Raw genomic sequence first — 21891 nt, forward strand, 5'->3', positions numbered from 1 at the left:
ATTAAGATGGTCTGCCCCAACAGACCTACCGAGTCCAGTTCATTCCTGAATAGTCTGGGGAAAATTTCTGGGCAAAATGACTAGTGACCCTTTGGAAGCCCTAGTGGTAACCAAACTTGGTCTTCAAGCTGTTTTGGGACTACAATTCCCATCAGCCCTGGCCACTGGTCCTTTTAGCTAGGGATGATGGGAGTTGTAGTACAAAAACAGCTGGAGGGCCAAGTTTGGCCACCACTGTTCTATGGGGTGGCTCTGGAGTCAGCTTTGCCTGCTGAACAGCAGGCAGAAGTTAGAGGAGGAAGAAGGACTCCACCTGCAGCTGATCAGCCTTCACAGAGGAGAAGGCACTGAGGAGAACCAGCTGGCTTCAGCCTTCTTAAACAGAGCTCTCAGCAGCAGTCAGATGCTGGAAACAAGGCATGTAGTTTCAGACCCTTGGTGTTTCCTGTGTTCCATCTGAACCCTTGGTTCTGTGACCATCTAGATTCCCTGACCTATGGATTCTGCTCTCGGGTAAGCATTCATTGGAGACCCCTAGCCCCTGCTTTCTTGGCAACGAGACTCAGAGCTACAACACCATGAAACACGCCCATGGAAAGGAGGAGGCAATTTTGGTAATCCATCCTTCCATGGGCAGCCCTTTGTGCCTTCCAAAAATATTCTCTAGAGCAGTGATGGCTAAACTTGGCCCTCCAGCTGTTTTGGGACTACAACTCCCATCATCCCTATCTAACAGGACCAGAGGTCAGGGATGATGGGAACTGTAGTCCCAAAACAGCTGGAGAGCCAGGTTTGGCCATCACTGCTCTAGAGGGTTGGGGAAGCATCTGGAGAAGTGTGGGAGGTGGTTTGGGGTAGGGGACATTGATCAAAATCTCCACCCCCATTCAAAGAAGGGCAAGTCTGGATCCAACCTGCTAACTGCCCCCACATTCTCCCCAAAGGATGTTGCAATAAAATGTAAACACTACTTTGGGTTTTGCAACATGTTCTGATAGAGGGAATTGTTTTTGCTGAATGCGGACAGTGATCGTGTTTTAATACATCTTTTAATTTTTATAAACACTGCAACACACGCACGTAAACACACGCAATCTACCTGACATTTCACGGAAAGGTTGGAGGGGAGCAACATTCCAGCATCCTTAACTTGGTGCTCAGCTGACAGAGAGCTGATATTTAAAAATTAATTGAGCTGAATATATTCCCTCTGTTTGTTTCAATAAGAGAGCGTTTTTCAGTTTGTGATGATAATCACTTCCCTTATGTTCAGCTCTCTTTGTTGACTGAGATTTTGGAGTGGGGCGTGTGTTGTGGGGGGGATTTAATTTGCTGAGGTTTAAGACATTCAAAACTTCACTAAAGGTGGCCATTAGGATAAAGTCTATTATATTCCCTGCAATGAATTCCATTCTGATAAGGGCACCACATGCAGCCTTCATGAAAAAGCTGTGTAAAATGAGTGTTGGGACTAGATAACATACTTTAAACAAATCCTGATTGCTTTAGAAAACTGGCCAGCCAGAAAGGTTGTAATAGGGTTTTTTCTCTCTCTCCCCTAACTAAGGGGTTTCTGAAGTTGATGATGGGTACTGAGATTTCATTTTATTATGCGCCAGCCAGCCAGCCAGACTTCTTGGGTGGGATTATGTAAACTTCGTCTGATACAGTGGAACCTTGATTCTCAAACTTAATCCATTCCAGAAGTCTGTTCGACTCCTGAAACTGTTCGAAAACCAAGGCACAGCTCCCAATTGGCTGCAGGAGCTTCCTGCACTCAAACGGAAGTCGCTTCTGAAAAAAGTTAGAAAACCAGAACACTAATTTCTGGGTTTTCGGCGTTCAGGAGCCGTTCGAGAATCAAGGTTCCACTGTACATATTTCTGGTAGCCTCCTTGGGTCAAGCCATTGGGCGTTCCACAGGGTGGGTGCCACTACCGAGAAGGCCCTCTGCCTGGTTCCCTGTAACTTGACTTCTTGCAGTGAGGGAACCGCAAGGGAATATAATAGACTTTATCCTAATGGCCACCTTTAGTGAAGTTTTGAATGTCTTAAATCTCAGCAAATTACCGTATTTTTCGCTCCATTGGACGCAGTTTTTCCCCTCCAAAAATTGAGGGGAAATGTGTGTGCGTCCTATGGAGTGAATGCAGGCTTGTGCCAACGGCAGGGAGAGGCTGCATGGGGCTATGGCTTCTTTAGCCCTGCGCAGCTTCTCCCGGGAGGGAGAGGTTGCATGGGGCTAAAGAGGAAGCCAAAGCAGCCAGCGGGATCCATCCCGCTGGCTGCCTTGGCTTGTAACATAGCCGCGCGCAACCCCTCCGGCAGGGAGAGGCTGCACGGGGCTATGGCTTCTTTAGCCCTGCGCAGCTTCTCCCGGGAGGGAGAGGTTGCAGGGGGCTAAAGACAAGCACTGCCTTGGCTTGTGCCATAGCTGCGCGCAACCACTCCGGCAGGGAGAAGTTGTGGGCAGCCTGTACGCTGCTCTTTGGGGCTGGGGGGGGGGAGATCTTTTTTTATTGATTTCCCCATCTAAAAACTTGGTGCGCCCTATGGTCCGGTGCACCCCATGGTGCGAAAAATACGGTAAATCCCCCCCAACACATGCCCCACTCCAAAATCTCAGTCAACAAAGAGAGCAAAACATAAGGGAAGTGATTATCATCAGAAACTGAAAAATGCTCTCTTATTGAAACAAACAGAGGGAATATATTCAGCTCAGTTCATCTAGCCCAGGCCTGTCCACTTTGATTGACTCTTCTTCCTCATTAGCTATACGAAATATTTTTGATAGGAGAAGGGACATAGCTCGGGGACAGAGATCTGTTTTGCATGCAGAAGGTTCCAGGTTCAATCTCTGGCATCTCCAGGTTGGGCTGTGAAAGGCTGCTGGTCTGAAATCCTGGAGAGCCGCTTCCTGTCTGTGTACTGTGGTTAGCACCCATCTGTCTTGAGAGACAATGAAGCATGCCTCCAGGGTTGAAGTCAAACTGCTTTGTTAGCAGCACTGAAGCGACCTCCTCTGGGTGCAACAGGGACGCGGACTTATAAAAAATATGGGGGGGGCCCGGGAAAGCTCATGAATAATAAATAAGCTCATGAATATGCAAATAAAGTGGCGCCGCCTCCTCGTGAGCGAATAGGGGAGAGCGTGCTGCGCCTATTAATCAGCTCCGAAGGAAATTGGGTGGAGCTTATGCTCGGGAGGGAGGGCAGGAGGCATGCAGCCCGACCCTGTGCATTTTGGGCTGGGGGAGGGGCGGCGATGGCGCTCTGCTGGAGGGGCGCCGGAGATTATTGGGGGGGCGGAGCCCCCCCCAAACGAATTTTTGAGGGGGCTCGGGCCCCCTCAAGCCCCATGGAGTCGGCGCCTATGGGGTGCAGGCCTGGGAGTCTGCATGGAGCACAATTCAAAGTGTTGGTGCTGACCTTTAAAGCCCTAAACAGCCTCAGTCCAGTATATCTGAAGGAGCATCTCCACCCCCATCATTCTACCTGGACACAGAGGTCCAGCGCTGAGGGCCTTCTGGCGGTTCCCTCACTGTGAGAAGCCAAGTTACAGGGAACCAGGCAGAGGGCCTTCTCGGTGGTGGCGCCCTCCCTGTGGAACGCCCTCCCACCAGATGTCAAAGAGAACAACAACTACCTGACATTTAGAAGACATCTGAAGGCAGCCCTGTTTAGGGAAGCTTTTAATGTTTGATGCATTACATTATTTTAATATTTTGTTGGAAGCAGCCCAGAGTGGCTAGGGAAGCCCAGCCAGATGGGTGAGGTATAAATAATAAATTATTATTATTATTATTATTATTATTGTTATTATGATGATGATGATGATGGAGGTCCTGGGCTGACTAGATGACAAGACCCCACCTCTCAGCCTCATTGATGTTGTCCAAAGGGAAGGAAAGCAAAATCTTTGGCACCAGCTTAGTGGCAGGAGTTGCTGGAAGGAGAAGAGGCAACTGTCTTAGGGACTCCACACTGGATTTGTGTAAGGTTTACTCTTTAGTCTTTTGTTTTCCCAAAGGTATCCTGCAAGGTTTAGGAAATGAGCTTCCCTTCTCCAAGATGGGCTCTCTTCCCAGGCTGATGAACCCCATCTGCTCCTCATTTCTCTCTACATCTTGTGCAGAAACCACCTTCTTGACTGTTGGGCCCACTATTGGTCTCATCTGCTCATTCCACCAGAGCCTGTCTTCACATGCAGGGGAAGAGTCCCCAACTCATGGAGGGTTTGAGACCCATCGGCTACCCTCACCTGGTTTTGCCAGCCAGTTGAAGCCATTTACCAGGCTTTACATGCTGTCCTGACTCATTTGGAGAAGCAAGGGAACTATGAAAGACTTTTATTTGTAGACTTTAGTTCTGCATTTAATACTATTCTTCCGCATAGATTGGTGCCCAAATTATTAGACTTCCACCGTGTTTGTGCAGGTGGATATTAGATTTTCTATCAAACTGTTCCCAATGGGTCAGGATGGGTTCCCACGTCTCTGCGGATCTCATCATGAATACAGAGATGCCGCAGGGGTGCATGTTGAGCCCGCTTTTATATATGCTCTATACAGCTGACTGTGCCCCCAAATACCCCAGTAATAAGATCATTAAGTTTGCAGATGATACAACAGTGGTTGGTTTAATCACGGCTGCAGAGGGGGAGGCGGCCTATAGGAAGGAAGTTGAGCAGTTGGGGGAGTGGTGCAGGAAAAACAGCTTACTCCTTAACTTAAAGAAAACAAAAGAGATTATTGTGGACTTTAGGAAATGTAAATTGAATATTCAGCCACTTATTATTGAGGGGAAGTGTGTGGAACAGGTCTCAGTGTTTCGATTTCTGGGAATGGAGTTGAGAGATGACCTAACCTGGGGAGAAAACAGCAAAGACCTGATGAATAGAGCACAGCAGGGGTTATATTTTCTGAGAATCCTCCAGAAAAACAATCTCTCAAAGGACCTGTTGATGGCATTTTACCATTGTACTGTTGAGAGTGTATTAACTTATGGCCTGTGTGTGTGGTTTGGGAGCTGCACGGCCAGGAAAAAACAATGCTGTCCAGGGTTGTAAAGACTGTGGAGAGAATAACTGGGTGCACTCTTCCCACCTTAGATCAAATCTATGCTTCCAGGTGCCATAAGAAAGCTGCAGAAATAGCGCAGGATAGTGCACACCCCGGAAATGATCTCTTTCAGCTTCTGCCTTCTGGAAGAAGGTCCAGGGTTATAAAGACCAGGACTAGCCACCTGAGAAACAGTTTCTACCCAAATGCAATTCTGGTTCTAAACGCAGTATAAGGAGTCTCTGCAGTATATTGTATTTTAAAATGGGGTTTCAGAGTTTTTAGGGGTTTTTGAATGTCATAGAATCATAGAGTTGGAAGAGACCACAAGGGCCATCGAGTCCAACCCCCTGCCAAGCAGGAAACACCATCAGAGCACTCCTCACATATGGTTGTCAAGCCTCTGCTTAAAGACCTCCAAAGTAGGAGACTCCACCACACTCCTTGGCAGCAAATTCCACTATCGAACAGCTCTTACTGTCAGGAAGTTCTTCCTAATGTTTAGGTGGAATCTTCTTTCTTGTAGTTTGGATCCATTGCTCCGTGTCCGCTTCTCTGGAGCAGCAGAAAACAACCTTTCTCCCTCCTCTATGTGACATCCTTTTATATATTTGAACATGGCTATCATATCACCCCTTAACCTCCTCTTCTCCAGGCTAAACATGCCCAGCTCCCTTAGCCGTTCCTCATAAGGCATCGTTTCCAGGCCTTTGACCATTTTGGTTGCCCTCCTCTGGACACGTTCCAGTTTGTCAGTGTCCTTCTTGTATTGTGGTGTCTTATGTAGATGGTGAGAGCCAAGCACAGGGTGCGGACCAAAGGTGGACAAAATTCCCCAGACGGAGCACGATGTGTCCCCCACCAGAGATGCTACCCCTTCTAGGCTGTAAGATGCCAGGGATGAAACCTGGGTCCTTCCACATGCAACATATGTTCTCAGCCATTGAGCTATGCACCCTCCGAAACTAGCAAGCCACTTGTACCTGTGGTTTTCTTTTACTTTTTTGTAAATCGTTTTTATTGGTTTCACAAATACAAAATACCATTAAACACCAATTAGTAGAAACATATCTGTATAAAGAGATTCTCTGAATCTTGAGACTTCCCCCTATTTCCTCCATGGAGTCTTATTTTAAGAATCTGCAACTGCATATTCATAGGTACTCCAATTTTTATATCAGATCATATTTGCCATAATATTCTTTACACTACAAATGAGTCAAAATCCTGCTTGTTTTGATCTGCTTACAGTGGTTTTCTAGTTAACTTTTAATTTTCCCCCTATTTTTTTATAAAGTTTTAATCTTCTTGGTTTCTAAGTTTTCCAGTCAGCTTTGCCATCTCAGCATAGCCCATCAGCTTGGTTTGCCATTCTTCTCTGGTAGGGACTGTATCTTCTTTCCAGCTCTGGGCTAATAACTTCCGGATGGCTGCTGTTCCATACATAAAAAGTACTTTCTGCTCCTTTCGTATGTCAGTACCTGTACTTCCTAATAGGAAAAAAACCCACAGGTGTTAGGAATTTCTATTAGTGCCTGTGGGTGGTGGTGGTGGTGGTGGTGGTTCTTTAAACAAAACAGTTCTGACAGGGTTCCCAGCTTGCAACTAAGAGACCCCCCCAATTACCATCAAATGTGCTTCTGAACACTTTGGTTTGTCTTGGAAAGGGCTGTAGGTCAGTAGTAGAGCATATGCTTTGTGTGCTGAAGATTCCAGGTTCAATTTCTGACCTCTCCAGGTCGTGCTGAGAAAGCCTCTATGTCTGAAACCCAGCATCGTGTTGGAGGATATGTTGGTCACCTTGGGCCCAGTCACTGCCTCTTAGTCTCACCTACCTCAGAGCAGCGGCAGATTCAGGGCAGAGCAACTGCCCCCCCCCCCAGACTGCAGAGGCCAAGGGGCTGCCTTCCCCCCCTTCTTCCCAAAGCCTAGTAAGTGTTGGATTTGGGAAGGTGGTGTGAGGGCTCTGACAGGGTCCTGGCGTCCTCTTGCCTCCTTCCCAAAGCTTAGTTACCACTTGTCCAGCTTTGGGAAGGAGGTGGTGAGGGAGAACCCTGCCAGAGCCTTGCACCTCCTTCCCAAAGCCCAGCGCCTGTCAGGGACCGTGCTGAGGAGGGCTGCACTGAAGAATGGTGGGAACTACCCCCTCCTCCTGATCCTGAATCTTCCCAGGAGCAGGAGGACAGTATAGATTTGGAACAGTGGTTTGCAGAAGGGCATAGTTCAGAAGGCAGAAGCTGGGAAATACTGGATGGGGAACAGCTAGCAGAAGAAATACTGGAAGAGAGAGGGGTAACAGATTCAGTGTCTCTGGATAGTATCCACCCCTCTTCCCCCAAAGTCTCGGAGAGCTCAAAAAGTGTAGTAGTAGTAATAATAATAATAATAATAATAATAATAATAATAATAATAATAATAATAATAATTTATTTATACCCCGTCCATCTGGCTGGGCTTCCCCAGGCACTTTGGGCAGCTTACAACCAAATATTAAAATACAGTAATACATCAAACATTAAAAGCTTCCCTGAGCAGGGCTGCCTTCAGATGTCTTCTAAAAGTTTGGCAGTTGTTGTTCTCTTTGACATCTGGTGGGAGGGCGTTCCACAGGGTGGGCGCCACTACCGAGAAGGCCCTCTGCCTGGTTCCCTGTAACTTGGCTTCTCGCAGCAAGGGAACCACCAGAAGGCCCTTGGCGCTGAACCTCAGTGTCCGGGCAGAATGATGGGGGTGGAGACGCTCCTTCAGATATACTGGAGATATCCTTCACATATACTGTCAGAACAAAAAGCACAGAGACTACAAATTCAGATTACAAAATGTCGGAGTGATGAGGATTAATAGGGACGGAGGGGGGACTGACCTTAATTGGAAGCACTGCAATTATGGTTAGATGCTTTCTTTGGTCCTTCACTCTATTTATTAAAACACAGTTTGATCTGCTCATTTACGGCCACAGGGGAGGATGCTGATTCCCCGAAGCCTGACTGTGCCTCCCTTACCTAGCTTTGGGAAGGCAGCTTTGAGGTGGGGGAGGCATCAACTTTTGGCTTTGCACAGGGTACCATATTACCAAGGTCTGCCGCTGCTCACAGGGTCATCACGGGGATTAAATGAGGGGGGAACCACCTTGAACCCCTTGGAGAAAAAGGTGGCACATAAATGCATTAGGTTAATGAAATATATGTGTACAGCAAAACGCATGAACAGCCCTTGTGATATGTCCAAAGGAATCCATGCAGATATTCAGCTCCAGTGCAGCATCTTACCCATGCATCCTGTTAAACTTAAGTAATTTCCCCCTCCCCACAAAAAACACAATTCTGCTTTGGAACTGCATCAGGATCAGCTCGAGTTGAGGGGGAGCAAGAGAACAGATTCAGGTGACATCTTCCCGAGCCCACCAACTTAGTGCATTATCATTCATGCTCCTTCTGCATTTCCTTTTTAATTTCCGATGGCCTAATGAACGAGGAGGCAATCATTCCATCCGACTAATCACAAAGCATGCATACGACTCCGCTCAAAGAACCTGGCGAGTCTGCTAAGCCGAGCCGCACAAAGAAGTGTGTTGTGCAAAGAACTGCATGAGTAATATGTCTTGAGGGGCCGGCACAGTTAACTGCACAGTAAGTAAGGTCAAATTATGTGTGAAGCAAAGACATTTAGCATAAAAACAATATTAATAATTCAGCGGGCGAGCAGGAGTGTGGAATGATAAGATACAGAGATGGAATAATGCAGCCAGCAAACAAGGGGGACGCGAGGAGCTGGGGCGAGGGCACAGGGCAGAAATGCCAGTTGAGGCTCCTCTGACCACGGGGCCACGCAGCGCTGGGCTTGCAATAGCCTGCAATGTCACCGTTCCATTCGGCTAACGGTTATCTCCAGCTAAAGGAAAGCAGGAGTCCAAACTTGATCTCATCTGCCGATAATGCAGAACAGAACTCTGTGGGTAGTCTCTCCGTTGGACACTAGCTTCAAAAGCAATGCTTTTGAGGCAGCCCCCTCCGAATCATGATGGTAATAATAATGGAATAAACATTTTGCTTTTGGTGTTCTTGTTTGTGGCTGTTTCGATCCAGTCCAGCGACCTTTCGTTCTCCTGCTTCTGCTTCTTCTTCGCACTGTAAGAGCCAGGGTGTCTAGCAGGTGTCCCGACTCCTAAGGCTGGAGGTGTCTTTTGCCCCCTCCATGATGAGGGCATGGAGGAGGCCAAGCGCACAGCTGAGCGTGCCACAGTTCAGTGGTTGGTTCCTCCTGAGCACAAGAGAGGAAGCCAAAATGGGGTGGGCTTTGTGCTTGGCCTCCTCCCAACAATGCGATGTCACACACGCTTGACGTCACGCATGCACCATGTGCAATGGGGCTCCTCAATCTTGGGCGCAAGGCAGAACTGTTAGAATTCCTGCTCCACGATTGCAGTCATGGGATTTTTTGTCTATCACATGACAGTGTATGTTTTGACTCCACAGAGTGGGAAGTGACGGAGACAGGATGTTTGTGTTACTGTGTTCCGTGAAGTGGGACTATTGTCCTTTGTTCTTTTTCTCTTTGCTGTCTGATGCTAGAGAGAGAGGGAGCCATGTTGCAGTGCTCCGTGTATGTAAATAAAGTAGATTAGCCAAAATACTGAGCTGCTGAGGTCTGTTACGCAAGCTGTGAAAACCCTGTGGATCCCTAAGTGTGTTGATGTCTGTTGGCATTGGTCGCTGTGATGTTCGGGCTGAAGAAAGCTTTTGAAGCTCCCGAATGATCGGCCAGGAGGGAGGGAACATGCCAGTCAGGCATGTGTCTCTGCCAGGGTCCTACTCAAGAGCAGGACAAGCTCCTGACAAGCTCCTCTGGTCCACAACTTCCTGGGGGAGTCTGTTCCACTGTCAAATAGCTCTCACTGTCAGAATGGTCTTCCTGATCCAAAACACCCACCCACCTCACTCACACACGAAAACAAGGATCACCACAGCCAATCACAAACAATCACACCCTAGGCCAACCCCAACCTCTCTCACCACCAAAGGAACACAAGTGAACAACACAAGCACGCTGACACCAAACTCTACATACATTAAGAAATAATAGAAACACCGCTACCCGACTCCACCCCCTTTCTTTCTTTTTCTTCTTTTTCTTCTTTTTTTTTCTTCTCCCCCTAATGCCTCAACAAATGAAACGGATTTGTAAAAATGTTACATGGAAAGAAAAAAAACCGAGGCATTACACTTACACTATAAACAAGAAAACCCTTAATAAAATATTTAGAAAAAGAAAAAGAAAAAGAAAGTTCTTCCTGATGTTTCGTTGGAATCTCCTTTTTTTTAACTTGGATCCACTGATTTAATTCCTACCCTCCAGACCAGGATAATATACTCCCTCAAGAGGTCATGGAGCTTTCCAAGCAGAGGTTAGATGGCCCTCTGTCATGGATACTTTAGTTGAGATTCCTGCATCACCAGGGGTTGGACTTGATGACCCTTGGAGTCCCTTCCAACTCTACAATTCTATGATTCTGTGACTCGTGGCGGAGAATCCCATGCTGTGGTTCCTGTCTGTGGTAGCACTGTGTAAGTTTTCCAGAAGGAAGAAGAAAACTCTGCTGTGGGCGAGAGCAGGAGGGCAAACTTTTGTCAGGTAGCTTGCGGCTCCTGACGTTGCCTTCGGTTCATGGCTGTGAGGTGTGCATGCAGGAGCCAGGCCCTGTAACCAACAGGACTCTGCAGTACTGGAGCCTTCCTAAGTTTGTTCCGGAGAGGCAAGGCGCTGCCACACAGGTGAGGCCGATTGGTAACTCACAGCACCTGGTGGCAAGAGCTGGGAAGGGATATAAGGTCAGCATTTCCCTTCGGCTTTTTGCCACAGCAACACGTTCCCTGCCTTGCTGCATTTGACTCCTTGCTTCTTGATCCTGGGACCCTTGGCTTCGTGACTCCTTGCTTCTTGATCCTCAGACCCCTGACTTCATGACTCCTTGCTTCCTGACCTTCGGACCCTTGGCTTCTTGGCTCCCGGCTCTCTGACCCTCAGACTCTTGGCTTTGACTCCTGGCTTCTGGACTCCCATTCCTGCTCCCACCTCACCATCTTGCCCCCCCCCCGGTCCCAATGTCCCCAGCTGGGACTTCGATCACCCATGAACCAGACCGTAACAATGGCTGTGCTGCAATGACACACACACCCCCGACGACAATAAGCATAGCTTTTGGTATGGGCTCAGCTACACATGGAACTAAGTGTGGAGATGCTGTGCTAGTTTCTTCTGGGCCAAAATATTGGAGGGATTTTGAGAGAACCAAAGAACAGAGACAATAGCAACAGAAATCAAAACCCGCTTTTCAGCTGGACTTGCAAAATGTCTGAAGGGAGTTCCGCAATCTGTAGTTGCGTACACTATGGGGCCATTTATGCTCATGCTTTCCTGAGTGAAAGACCTTCTGCACTAGACTTGTTTGCTTTCCGCCCACATTTCTGCAAGTTAAGGGCAACGCAACTGCAACCTCTTTCCATTCAACACCAGCTTCTTCTTATAACACAGGGCAGTCAAATTCACAATATTTGAATCATATCCAGTATCTGTTAATATTGGAAAATAGCCTTGTGGCACTGAGTGTGGGTGGACCAAAGTCTGCCAATAGGTTTAATAAGTGCTGTTTCAAAGAGGCCTGGCCCCATCTGTTACTATTCTTATATTACAATTATAATGATTGTGAGGAGGCAGCTGAGGCAGTTGCTCCCGGCCTCTGTGTTGTCCTGTTTTTGCCCTGGCCAGATTGAATACGTGCAAGCCACATGTGCTGGGTGTGGGCTTAGGGATGCATGCCATGAACTTGACACGACCTTCACACGACCTTGACAGATTAGAAAACTGGGCCAAAACAAACAAGATGAATTTTAACAGGGAGAAATGTAAAGTATTGCACTTGGGCAAAAAAAATTGAGAGGCACAAATACAAGATGGGTGACACCTGGCTTGAGAGCAGTACATGTGAAAAGGATCTAGGAGTCTTGGTTGACCACAAACTTGACATGAGCCAACAGTGTGATGCGGCAGCTAAAAAAGCCAATGCAATTCTGGGCCTCATCAATAGGAGTATAGCATCTAGATCAAGGGAAGTAATAGTGCCACTGTATTCTGCTCTGGTCAGACCTCACCTGGAGTACTGTGTCCAGTTCTGGGCACCACAATTCAAGAAGGACACTGACAAACTGGAACGTGTCCAGAGGAGGGCAACCAAAATGGTCAAAGGCCTGGAAACGATGCCTTATGAGGAACGGTTAAGGGAGCTGGGCATGTTTAGCCTGGAGAAGAGGAGGTTAAGGGGTGATATGATAGCCATGTTCAAATATATAAAAGGATGTCACATAGAGGAGGGAGAAAGGTTGTTTTCTGCTGCTCCAGAGAAGCGGACACGGAGCAATGGATCCAAACTACAAGAAAGAAGATTCCACCTAAACATTAGGAAGAACTTCCTGACAGTAAGAGCTGTTTGACAGTGGAATTTGCTGCCAAGGAGTGTGGTGGAGTCTCCTACTTTGGAGGTCTTTAAGCAGAGGCTTGACAACCATATGTCAGGAGTGCTCTGATGGTGTTTCCTGCTTGGCAGGGGGTTGGACTCGATGGCCCTTGTGGTCTCTTCCAACTCTATGATTCAATGATTCTATGATGAACTGGCTGTGTCAGGACAATGCAGATGGAGGGTTAAGGACCCCAAGGAGGGGTCCAATGGGATATGCCACAAGTGGGGAAAATCTGCCATCAATGATTTTGGGGAGCGGGCTTCCTCGGCTTGTTCTCTTGCTTCATCCATCCTCATGATGGGAGCTGCAAGCTCAACCCCTCTCTCTGTCCTCCCTTTGCTATCCAGGCTTTCTTGGCTTGGCAGAGTCACTCCCTGACATGTCTGCCTTCACACCATCAGATACTGGGAGTAACTCTCTTTCCAGAGGGAGCCAGCTCCCTTGTCACCCTGGTCTAGGAGGAATCTACTGACAAGGGGGCACAGGGCATTTTGATGACAACAATGCCATATGCATGCTGCAAAAAGCTTGCATGCATGAGGAACTCGCATCCCATAATAGACATTTGTCCAGAAGCACCCTAAGAAGTTCAGCCAAAAGCTTCATGGAAAAGGTGGGTTTTGTGGTGGGATATGGATTTGGAATGATGTTCTAGGGTGGACCATGCATAAGAAAGGAAGAGTGGATAATGGGTGGAATCATTCAAGTGATCAGGAGAACTTTGGATGCCTCAGAATGGTAGAGCAGGAGAAGTGAAGGCCACAGGAATATATGCCCAGAATAGTAGGCCAGAGATGTTCTAACACAGGTGTAGTGAACTTTTGGCTTTCCAGATGTCATTGGACTGCAACTCCCATCAACCCAGCAAGTGTGGGCAATGGCCAGGGATGGTGGGAGTTGTGGTTCAGCAACAACTAGAAGGCCAGGTGCTCTTCATACCTGATCTTGAGTATTTGGAAGAAGCAACTGTTTCTTCACCTAACTCTTTGTATATTGCTGTAGGCTGTGTACATCTGGTTTAGGAAGTGAGCTAATCACTGCTTCTTCAAAGCTGCTGTTAAGGGGATTATCTCAATTATCAGAGTTTTTTAGCAAGCAGGTTTGTGAGGGCAGCAGGAATGATAATGGGATTAGCGGTCACCTTAGCAGTGCCCTATAAACATGTTAGCTTCCTTGATGAGCATGGAAGAAAATGACATTCAAGAATATGTGTTGAGATGTCTCCCTGTGCATCTGTTGATGGTGATTAAAACACAGCAGAGGGATTTTTTTCCACTATGCCACTCATTTTATTTTATTTTATTAAAAACCCCAAGTCAGGGTGTATGAACACACACCTTGTATTGTATACAGTTCTGGCCCACCCATAAGGCAGGGTGAAGCAGCTGCCTCAGGCAGCAGCCCCACCCCATCCACTACCAGATAAGGGAGATATCAGCTGTGGCAGAGCAGGACAAGTTCCCCATCCCATAATAATGCTGAAGACATTCCCACTGGGGCTTATTCTTTGTAGGGGTGTTTATGATCACAGCTACAGTGTTGCAATTCTAGCATTTTAATGTAGATAAGTCACTCCTTTGCAACATGCATATATTAAATTAAGAAATTGGGGAGTGCTAAGTCTCCATTTCTTATCATATTTTGCTAAATGCCCCCCTATTCCTAGCTGTCATGGGCCAGGAGTCAGCTTCACTTGCTGAACAGCAGCCTGAAGGGGGAGAAGGCAGAAGGACTCCACCTGCATATGATCACCCTTCAGGGACAGAAGAAGACACTGATGAGAACCAGCTAGCTCTGGCTTCTTACACAAAGCTCTCAGCAGCAGTCAGATGCTGGAAATAATGCCTGTGGTTCACGGTCCTAACTTGCTGCTCTCCATCCGGCTCTTTTGCTCTGTGATCATCTGGATTCTCTGACTTCGGATGTGGAGCCTGCTCTCAGGTAAGTGTTCCTTGGTTATTCATAGCCCCTGTTTGCTTGGTAACAGGACTCTGACAGGGCTGTGGCACTAGTCCAGAGAAATGTGTTGAGATGCTGCTGTTACATTCTCAGTTTGCATTAGCAGTACAGTCATACCTCTGGTTGCAGACGCTTCAGGTTGCATTTTTTCAGGTTATGGATGCACAGAAACCAGGAAGTACTGGAACGAATTACTTCCGGGTTTCGGCGGCCGCGCATGCGCAGAAGCGCCAAATCACAACCCACGTGTGTGCAGATGCGGTGCTGTGGGTTGCGAACATGCCTCCCGCATGGATCACATTCACAACCTGAGTGTCCAATGTATATGTCAGAAGAGTCACAGCAAACAACAAAGGTATATCTGAAATTTGAAGAGAAGGGGGTAGTTGTAAACATGCCCTCCTAGTTTAAAAGCACCGTATTCCATTTTGAATTTGGTTCAAACTCCTCGGAAGTTAGGGACCAATTCAGAATATTACCAGGACTCCCTGCGGCTAACATCCCTCCTTCCTTCCTTTCCTACACGCATCTACCTACAAGAGGGGAAGAGGAAGATTCTTGACAAGTCTTCAGTGTTGCTCTGTTACATTAACCCAGCAGTGTCCTGGGTACCTGGGGAAATGTAGCATCGGTTTATCTCATATGAATAAAGGTAGAGATGGGAATCTCCAGCCCATGGACTTAATCCAGGCCAAAGGACTTCTCATTTTGCCCCCCCCCCAGCACCCTCTACAGGCTGATTTCCCAAGAATCCTGGTCAACAACAGACCCCTCAAGTGTCCTGAATTAATTGGGACATCCCAAATTTTCAGAAGCTGCCCTGGCTCCTGAACTTGATCCGGGATGCCCCGATTTTCCCAGAAGTCATTCTAGGCCATGCTGTGTCTACTGACTTGGCAAGGGCTGGGGCAATCTTCCCAGGGCCGCTCTAGAGCCCTGGGAGAATGTGGTGTAGTGGTTAAGAGCAGTAGACCCATAATCTGGTGAACCGGGTTCGCGTCTCCGCTCCTCCACATGCAACTGCTGGGTGACCTTGGGCTAGTCACACTTCTCTGAAGTCTCTCAGCCCCACTCACCTCAGAGTGTTTGTTGTGGGGGAGGAAGGGAAAGGAGAATGTTAGCCACTTTGAGACTCCTTCGGGTAGTGATAAAGCGGGATATCAAATCCAAACTCCTCCTCTTCTATTCTAGGGCTCGTGGCATCTGGAGACACAACATCTCATGAGCAGGAGGCTGAAGATGGGGAGGGGAAGAGCAGGTGGGCGAGGAAGGGTTCAGTGGCAGGGAGAGGGCAAGCGACAGTGATGAGGGCTCATGGGGAGGACCCTCGGTTATGAAACAATATACTGCTTTGCAGCATTCTGGGACACAACGGAGGTCCCACAAGTCCTCTCCATTGTGCAAGATGCATGTCCATTGCAACCTCAGTATGAGTTCTTATTTCAGGGTGGTGTGGTGTTTGTGCTTGGTTTTTGTGGCACTCCTGCAATATCATGTGGTCTATGACAGGGATGAGCTTCAGAATGGCCTCAGAATAAAAATGATGGTTTTCCTTTGGTGTGGGGATGAATAATTTTACCTAATCCCATTCCGAAGCGCAGGAAGAGGTTCACCCACCGCTACAGGTATTTGGAAGACAAGTCAGACATATTCTTGCATGATTAATAACCTGAGATTTCCAAGATTTCCCCACTTGACCTTCACCTGTCTATTCACATTTAATGCTAAGATATCAGATGTTTCCCAATTAACCTTCTAACCAGAGACTTTGCTAAATACGCTAGATAACAAGAGTGGTTCTTGCAAAGATCTTGGAACTCATTCAGTCTGTCATCATTGCACAACAATGCTATAAATGCTATAGCTATGTCATCCATTTAGTCAAATTGTTGTTGATTTTGAACCCCCAGGTTATGAAAGCCATCGCTTTCACCAAAAAGTTTCAATATGCCCTCCTTAACACTTCTTGATAATCCAAAAGCAGCTTGCAATGAGATATTCTCCAATGAGATGACTCCTATACCATTAAAGGTAAAGGTACCCCTGACGGTTAGGTCCAGTCGTGAATGACTCTGAGGTTGCACGCTCATCTCGCTCTATAGGCCGAGGGAGCCGGTGTTTGTCCGCAGACAGCTCATGTGGCCAGCATGACTAAGCTGCTTCTGACGAAACCAGAGCAGCGCATGGAAACACTGTTTACCTTCCCGCCGGAGCGGTACCTATTTATCAACTTGCACTTGATGTGCTTTCGAACTGATAGGTGGGCAGGAGCTGGGACCGAACAACGGGAGCTCACCCCATTGCAGGGATTTGAACCGCCGACTTTCTGATCGTCAAGCCCTAGGCTCTGTGGTTTAAGCCACAGTGCCACCCATGTCCCTTATTTCTTTATTACTTTTCCTTATTTAGTGCAATGCTATGCATGTCTTGGGGGACACGCGTGGCGCTGTGGGTTAAACCACAGAGCCTAGGTCTTGCTGATCAGAAGGTCAGTGGTTCGAATCCCTGCGACAAGGTGAGCTCCCATTGCTCGGTCCCTGCTCCTGCCAACCTAGCAGTTTGAAAGCACGTCAAAATGCAAGTAGATAAATAGGTACCGCTCCGGCGAGAAGGTACCGTATTTTGCGCCCCATAAGACGCTCCGGCCCATAAGACGCACCTAGTTTTTTGGGGGGGAAATAAAGAAAAAAAATTTATTTCCCCCCCCCCAGGTGCGGGGCTGGAAGAACCAGGTCGGGGAACAGAGGGAAGGCACGCTCTGCCTCCCCGCTGTCCCCCGAGCTTGTGGGGCTGGCGATGGGGAGAAGTGCACCAGTCCCGGGAGGGCAGGCAGCTCTGCCCCGCCATCCCGAGCGGGGCAGGACTTAGCGCATCGCTCGGGATGGCGGCGTAGACCCGCCTGCAGTCCCGCGAGGGCAGGCAGCTCTGCTCCGCCATCCCGAGCGGGGCAGGACTTAGCGCACCGCTCGGGATGGCGGCGTAGACCCGCCTGCAGTCCCGCGACGGCAGGCAGCTCTGTGCCGCCATCCCGAGCGGGGCGGGACTTAGCGCACCGCTCGGGATGGCGGTGTAGACCCGCCTGCAGTCCCGCGACGGCAGGCAGCTCTGCCCCGCCATCCCGAGCGGGGCAGGACTTAGCGCACCGCTCGGGATGGCGGCGTAGACCCGGGATTGCAGGCAGCTCTGCACAACCCTCGGACCCGGTCTCCCGAGGGTTGCGCAGAGCTTCCTGAAGCCTGGAGAGCGAGAGGGGTCGGTGCGCACCGACCCCCCTCGCTCTCCAGGCTTCAGTGAAAGCCTGCATTCGCCCCATAAGACGCAGGCACATTTCCCCTTCATTTTTGGAGGGGAAAAAGTGCGTCTTATGGGGCGAAAAATACGGTAAACAGCATTTCCGTGCACTGCTCTGGTTCGCCAGAAGTGGCTTAAGTCATGCTGGCCACATGACCCAGAAGCTGTATGCCGGCTCCCTTGGCCAATAAAGCGAGTTGAGCACCGCAACCCCAGAGTCGGCCACGACTAGACTAGGGGTCCATTTACCTTTATGCATGTCTATTCAGAACCACAAGTTCAACCGGTCTTACTCCCGAGTAAGTAGATATAGAAATGCAGCTTTATTCTCTGGTGCTCATCACTAGTCTTACCTCCTATATTCCTGGGTTTATTTTTGAGCAACAGTTGCATCTGCCCAAAACAACAAAGCGGCTCGAAAGAAGGTGACAACCTTTCATATGCAATTGAATGAAATCCGCAGTCATCCAACTGGAGAAAACCAGCAGCCGGCAGTGACAAGCATTCATTGTGTCTGCCTTTCAAACAATCAAGAGGACAATAAGGGTTGAGCAATCAGTCAATCAAGAAGACAATTGGAGAAAACCAGTGTCTGGAAATCTCAACATGAGTATTGAAAGGTGGGTTTTGTGTGTGCGAGTATGGAGGGGTGAGAAATGCAAATGTTGGCTCCAAAACTAAATATTTGTGTGGGCAACTCTTAACCAAATTCTGCAGTGAAGAGACAGTTTGTCCCTGCCCCAACTTCTCTGAATAGCAAGAAATTTCAGAGGTGACCTATTTGAAGAGAGCAGTGATTTATAGTGGATTTTAAATACCTATTTATAAAAGTAAAGTCAGGCTGCTGAGTGCCAATCCATTTGGAAAAAAGGATTCCCTGGAAACAAGGTAGAATTTTCCTGTATGCTTGATGGAGTCCTAGATATTTAGAAATTCAACCTTTGGAAATTATGGATGGTATTTTAACTGCTTTGGTTCAGCTGTATTTTTGCATTGTTTTATCTTGTTAGCTGTCAAGGGTTTATATCTATGAATGGCAGCTTAGAAACGTCTTAGAGGTGGCTAGATAGTGGGGGCACACCTGGAATAGAGACCAGGGAAGGACATCATCTCTCTGTGTATCCATTGTCTCATCTGCCTTGGTACCAAATTCTGCTAAGGAAGAGCAATTCTTCATTGTTCTTTCCCATTTGCATTTAGGGGCAGGTTTGAATATATTTTGGGGGTTTCAACATGATGCGAGATGGTAGCAATTTAGAGAGAGAATCTCTTACGTCTGTTGGTTTCCAGGCTGCGGAGTGTCAAATTAATCCTGACCTGGGGAGAACATGGTGACAGGAATTCCCCCCTTGACATTCTGCTTGGTCTCCAATCAGCCTAGTAAATAGTTTTCAGCAGATGCATTTGCATGGAAGTGGCTGGGTCTGATAAATCAGCCAGGCTGGAGTCAGATTTGCTTCCCGGCTTCCCACTCCTTCCCTCCCTCCTTGCCTTTCTATTTCCCTCCATCCAGTACATTAATATTGATTACTTGGAAGTAATTCCATCTCTGAGTGTGAAGGGTTACACCTCATTGGCTCCAACAAACCTTTAATCTCTGTTAAGATAGTCTATGGTAAATTAAGTATGTGTGTGTAGACATCATAGAGATTTGGCAATGTGGCATTTGTGGGCTTCCTTGTAAGAACCTGAAAAACAAAACTTCCTGAATCAGGCCAATGGCTCATCTAGTCCAGTACCCTGTTCTCACAGTGACCAACTAGATGTTTATTTTCATTTTATTATTACATTTTTATTAAGAGAATTTCATTTATAAAAAGAGTAAGGGGGGAATGAAAGAAAAAGAAAGCGAGAAAGAAAAGAAAAAATACTGTTACATTACCATGCATTAATATACAGATGTGTATATTATTCTAATACACATATAATTGTCAATAACCTAATGTATTCTGTGCAAACTCATTCCAAATATCACTGTGTTTATCCAAAGAAAGTTTGTGTCTATAAACTGGCAACGTATGAACAGACAATGTTGTCATGTCACCAAACCATTGATTAAGGCGAATCATATCTCTATTCTTCCAATTCATCAGTATCAGTTTCTTGGCCACCTTTAGAGCACATAAAATTTATTTTCGTTGTCCTGTTGTCAGTATCTATACAATAGGTATGCAGTTCAAGAGCATATAGTGTTACCTCGGGTTAAGAACTTAATTTGTTCTGGAGGTCCGTTCTTACCCTGAAATTGTTCTTAAACTGAGGTACTACTTTAGCTAATGGGGCCTCCCACGGTCACCATGCCATCGTCATGCAGTTTCTGTTTTCATCCTGAAGCAAAGTTCTTTACCCGAAGGTACTATTTCTGGGTTAGCGGAGTCTGTAACCTGATGCATATGTAACCCGAGGTACCACTGTATTCACCTCTGAAAATCTCTTCCCCACCCCCTGCAGTTTCTCTGGTTTGCCAATGTGCCCAAGGACCCATTGTAAGAAATATATATTTTAGTGTTCTGGCACCTACACTTTGGAAACCCCTGCCTACTGACATCAGGCAAGTTCCCTCACTTTATTCTTTTGTTACCTGCTAAAAAACCAAACAAACAACCTTTTAGACAAACCTACCCAGATACCTGGGATGCGGGTGGCGCTGTGGGTTAAACCACAGAGCCTAGGTCTTGCTGATTAGAAGGTTGGCGGTTCAAATCCCCACGATAGGGTGAGCTCCCATTGTTCGGTCCCAGCTCCTGCTCACCTAGCAATTCGAAAGCACGTCAAAGTGCAAGTAGATAAATAGGTACCGCTCCAGCGGGAAGGCAAACGGTGTTTCAGTGCGCTGCTCTGGTTCTCTAGAAGCAGCTTAGTCATGCTGGCCGCATGACCCAGAAGCTCCCTTGGCCAATAAAGCGAGATGAGTGCTGCAACCCCAGAGTCGGTCACGACTGGACTTAATGGTCAGGGGTCCCTTTACCTTTACCTTTTACCCAGATACCTAGAATGCTGATGCATATTCAGTTTATTGCTGGTTTTCATTTTTTTAAAGTGTCTTCATACTTTTTCATAATTTTGTTTTACTCTTCTCATAAAACACTTTGAGGTTTTTCACACTCAAGCGGTATATAGTTTCAATGAAATAAATACATTGCTTAATTTTAAAAGGCTGGTGATACCTGCTATATAATGTAAGTAAAGGGCAATAACCTCATAAGGCAGTTTATTTAAAACCTCACCGGGCACAGCTTTCTTGGAAACAAAACATCCATTTCCCAAAACCCTTTGGCAGTTGGAAGTGGGCATCCAGGTTGAACCTCTGCATAGAATCATAGAGTTGGAAGAGACCACAAGGGCCATCAAGTCCAACCCCCTGCCAAGCAGGAAACACCATCAGAGCACTCCTGACATATGGTTATCAAGCCTCTGCTTAAAGACCTCCAAAGTAGGAGACTCCACCACACTCCTTGGCAGCAAATTCCACTGTCGAACAGCTCTTACTGTCAGGAAGTTCTTCCTAATGTTTAGGTGGAATCTTCTTTCTTGTAGTTTGGATCCATTGCTCCGTGTCCGCTTCTCTGGAGCAGCAAAAAACAACCTTTCTCCCTCCTCTATGTGACAGCCTTTTATATATTTGAACATGGCTATCATATCACCCCTTAACCTCCTCTTCTCCAGGCTAAACATGCCCAGCTCCCTTAGCCGTTCCTCATAAGGCATCGTTTCCAGGCCTTTGACCATTTGGGTTGCCCTCCTCTGGACACGTTCCAGCATTATGTGGGAGGGATGGTAGTTTTTAAGTGGAATTTAAGAAATGGGAATTCACTCTGTTCCTTTATGTTCCAGCTTCCTTGTATCTTTTTAAAGGCAGAATCCCTTCTGAATCATGTCACTAAGGTGAAGCCTCTTACATCAGCCATGATGGACAGTACAATTTTCCCCACAACTCCCCCAAGTGACATTTTGACTTGTTGTTAAAAAGAGAGAGATTGCTTTGCAAATATGGGAATGGTTAAGCAGGTCTTTGAAAAAAAGTTGCGGAAGGTCAGGCCTTTCAGTCGGGAAGCAGCTGTGAGAGA

General features: G+C 47.3%; 1 protein-coding gene across 5 annotated transcripts in view; it reads left to right on the forward strand.

The window, feature by feature from the left end:
- The first annotated feature begins 498 nt into the window (after positions 1-498).
- The window catches only part of LOC308593084 (uncharacterized protein), a 38953-nt gene continuing 17560 nt past the window's right edge, over positions 499-21891 (forward strand). The window contains exons 1-4 of one of the 5 annotated variants that reach the window (XR_014010685.1): positions 8419-8689; positions 14241-14515; positions 16043-16158; positions 18212-18457. Coding sequence is in view for 2 of the 5 variants with exons in the window: in XM_081205313.1 (XP_081061439.1) it covers positions 14497-14515 (19 nt within the window). In the remaining 3 variants the exon portion in view is untranslated. Of the gene's footprint in view, positions 615-8418; positions 8690-14240; positions 14516-16042; positions 16159-18211; positions 18458-21891 lie in introns of those variants that run through there. The other 4 variants (XR_014010686.1, XM_081205313.1, XM_081205314.1 and 1 more) reach the window with 4 other exon arrangements.

Source organism: Podarcis bocagei (assembly GCF_964188305.1).
Source record: "Podarcis bocagei genome assembly, chromosome: 8".
NCBI lineage: Eukaryota > Metazoa > Chordata > Lepidosauria > Squamata > Lacertidae > Podarcis > Podarcis bocagei.